At 49.2% G+C, this 2,876-nt stretch overlaps 1 protein-coding gene across 1 annotated transcript; it reads left to right on the plus strand.

The window, feature by feature from the left end:
• Positions 1-746: 746 nt before the first annotated feature.
• LOC112114528 (olfactory receptor 5B21-like) lies at positions 747-1,706 on the plus strand. The gene has a single exon (XM_024211296.2). The coding sequence runs from the start codon at positions 768-770 to the stop codon at positions 1,704-1,706; it is 939 nt and encodes a 312-aa protein (XP_024067064.2). The 5' UTR covers positions 747-767.
• Positions 1,707-2,876: the final 1,170 nt, after the last annotated feature.

Consider the following 2,876-nt stretch of genomic DNA (forward strand, 5'->3'; position numbering starts at 1 on the left):
TCGGGCATCTGGCTGGTGTATCTTGCTTGCACGCTCAAGGTCAAACTAATCCCCAAATTTGGGGTCAGGAAGGAACTTTCTCCCAGGTCAGATTAGCGGGGACATTGGGGTTGTTTTGCTTTCCTCTTCAGCATGAGGTGTGGGTCACACCTGCTGGGATCATCTAGGCATACTTTACCTGATCAACGCTCTGCCATTGCAGGGGCTTCAGCACTGCTGGCATTTTGGTCTTACCTGTCCTCTGCCTGTGGCACTTAATAGTTTAGTCTCCTGAGGACTGAAATGCTTTGACCTAACTAAAGTCTTTGAGCTTAATATGAGGGTGGCTGAATGAAAGTTGATGGCTTGTGTTATACAGGAGGTCAGACTATATGATCACAATGGGCCCTTCTGGCTATAAACTCTATGGAATGAGATTGGCGGGGGAGGGGGGGCAAGGCCAGTCCCTAGTTTGCCAAGCATTCTCACCTCGACAGTCTCAGTCAGAACTGACTCCAGTTGGCTTTCCTGCTAGCAATGGTGATCGGCAGGCCAAGCATGGGATGGGCCAGAGACTGAACCGACTCTTGCCTCTTACCTCAAGGTGAAGGCACATTGGCAGGGTGTGTCTGAGAATGAGTGGTGAGGTGATCAGCACGCCTCCCGCTGCCCATGTTGTCCCTGTTCTGTGGGCACGGGGGCTGGGACTCCAGCACTAACCATGTACTGTGTCTCACTGAAAGGTGTGTAATGTCTGCTCCCCTCGGCAGGTGAAGCATCTCAAGGTGATGGCTGCTGGAGGGAATGACACCGCTGTGACCCATTTCATCCTGCTGGGCCTCACGAACCGTACGGACCTGCAGGGGCTGCTCTTTGGCTCCTTCCTGCTGATTTACATCATGACACTGATGGGAAACCTGGGCATGATGGCCTTGATCCACGCTGACCCCCACCTCCACACCCCCATGTACTACTTCCTCAGCACGCTCTCCTTCGTCGACGTCTGCTACTCCTCCGTGGTCACCCCCCGGCTGCTGGCTGATTTCCTCGCCACCGACAAGTCCATCTCCTACACTGGCTGCGTGGCACAGATGGCTTTCTTCTTACTCCATGGCACAGCCGAGTGCCTGCTCCTGGCCACCATGGCCTATGACCGGTTTGTGGCCATCTGCCGCCCCCTTCTCTACCACACTCTCATGTCCCGGGGGATGTGCATACGGCTGGTGGCTGTGGCCTACACCCTCAGCATGGCCAACTCAGCCGTGCAGACCAGCAATGTCTTCCGGCTGCCCTTCTGCGGCCCCAACCACATCAATCACTATTTCTGTGATATCCCCCCTCTGCTGCAGCTTGTCTGCAGTGACACCACCATGGCCAAGGTAATTCTCTACATCTTCTCCGCCCTGGCAACCATGACCACCTTGACCATCATTCTGGTATCCTACGGCTACATCTTGATCACTGTTGGGAGGATGAGCTCAGCAGAGGGTCGCCGGAAGGCCCTGTCCACCTGTGCCTCCCACTTCGTGGCCATCTTTCTCTTTTATGGCACGGTCTTCTTCATGTACATCAAGCCCAGAGCGGGGGACTCAATGGACCAGGACAAGGTCATCTCAGTGTTCTACACCATTGTCATCCCCATGCTGAACCCCCTGATCTACAGCCTGAGGAACAGGGAGGTAAAGGACTCCCTGAGAAGGAAGGTCTGTGGGAAGATATTTCCTTAATGACCTCGATAGAGAAAGGTGGTGGGAATTACCAGGGGGGCAGGGAGCGCACAGCCCCACATACACGGTCATTTGGTCTCATAAGGAGGAGCTGCTAACCACTACAGTTTGGGCGCAGAAGGAATTTGCTAAACAGCAAATGTGACTTAACATATTAAAAAGAAAAAAATCTTCCACCTATTTTGTGTTCAGGGAAATACAAAATGGCTTCAGTTTGGCCCTTCTGTGAGGAGCAGAGTCTCCTGGCCGGACTGAACACCACTGTGCTTGACGTTCATAGATTTCACAGATTCATAGATGTGAAGACCATTAATATGAGCTTGTCATAGGTGATGACTCTGGACTATTCTGTTATAGATTTCAGAGATTCATAAAGTTTAAGGCCAGAAAGGAAAATTAGATCCTTTAGTTTCATCTCCTGCATCATACAGGCCATTACATTTCACCCAGTTACCCTTGTATTGAGCCCAACAACTTGTAATTGGCTAATACAAATCTTCCAAAAAGGCTTGATTAGAAGATTCCAAGAGATGGAGAATCCACCAATTACACTGGGAATTTGTTTCAATGGTTAATCAACCTCCCTATGTACCTTACGTTCAGTATGAATCTCTCTAGCTTTAACTTCCAGCCATCGGTTCTTGTTATGCTATTCTACACTATTAAAGGGCCCTTTTGCAAATGGGTACTATCGCTAATTGCTCAATCATACTATTACTAACAGGAAAGTACTGATGTTGGAGAATGGTAGAGTGAGCATGAGCAGTGTGATGCTTTGATGAACTGAAATAAAGTTGTTCTGACAGTGTTGCCAATCCCGCATGTTCAGAAATTATGAGTTGCCCCTCCACCCCCATCCAGAGATCACCTTAAAAGTCTTGAGATTTAAAAAAAAGCATAAATTTGGGATTCTTATTCACCTGCTGGTTACCGAGCCTTCAAGGTCCCCTGGCTTTGCATTTGTAAGCGTTCTTCTGTCACCACCGGTGGTAGAAACTGGCATTTTATATTGAATGGAAGCTGTGAGTCTTAGCCAATCTTGTGAGTCCAAGAGCTGGGGCTTGATGAAAAACATGAGATATTACAAGATACATGATAACATCTCAAGAGTTGGTGACATTGTCCTGAATTCTTGTGGACCCTTGGCTGGCTTTTGTTGACCTAGAAATT

This window comes from Terrapene carolina, unplaced genomic scaffold, assembly GCF_002925995.2.
Source record: "Terrapene carolina triunguis isolate 2854851 unplaced genomic scaffold, T_m_triunguis-2.0 Scaffold926, whole genome shotgun sequence".
Taxonomy (NCBI): domain Eukaryota; kingdom Metazoa; phylum Chordata; order Testudines; family Emydidae; genus Terrapene; species Terrapene triunguis.

Excerpts from the sequence above, each read along its gene's own strand:
- LOC112114528 (XM_024211296.2), top strand. The coding sequence starts at position 768 with ATGGCTGCTGGAGGGAATGACACCGCTGTGACCCATTTCATCCTGCTG.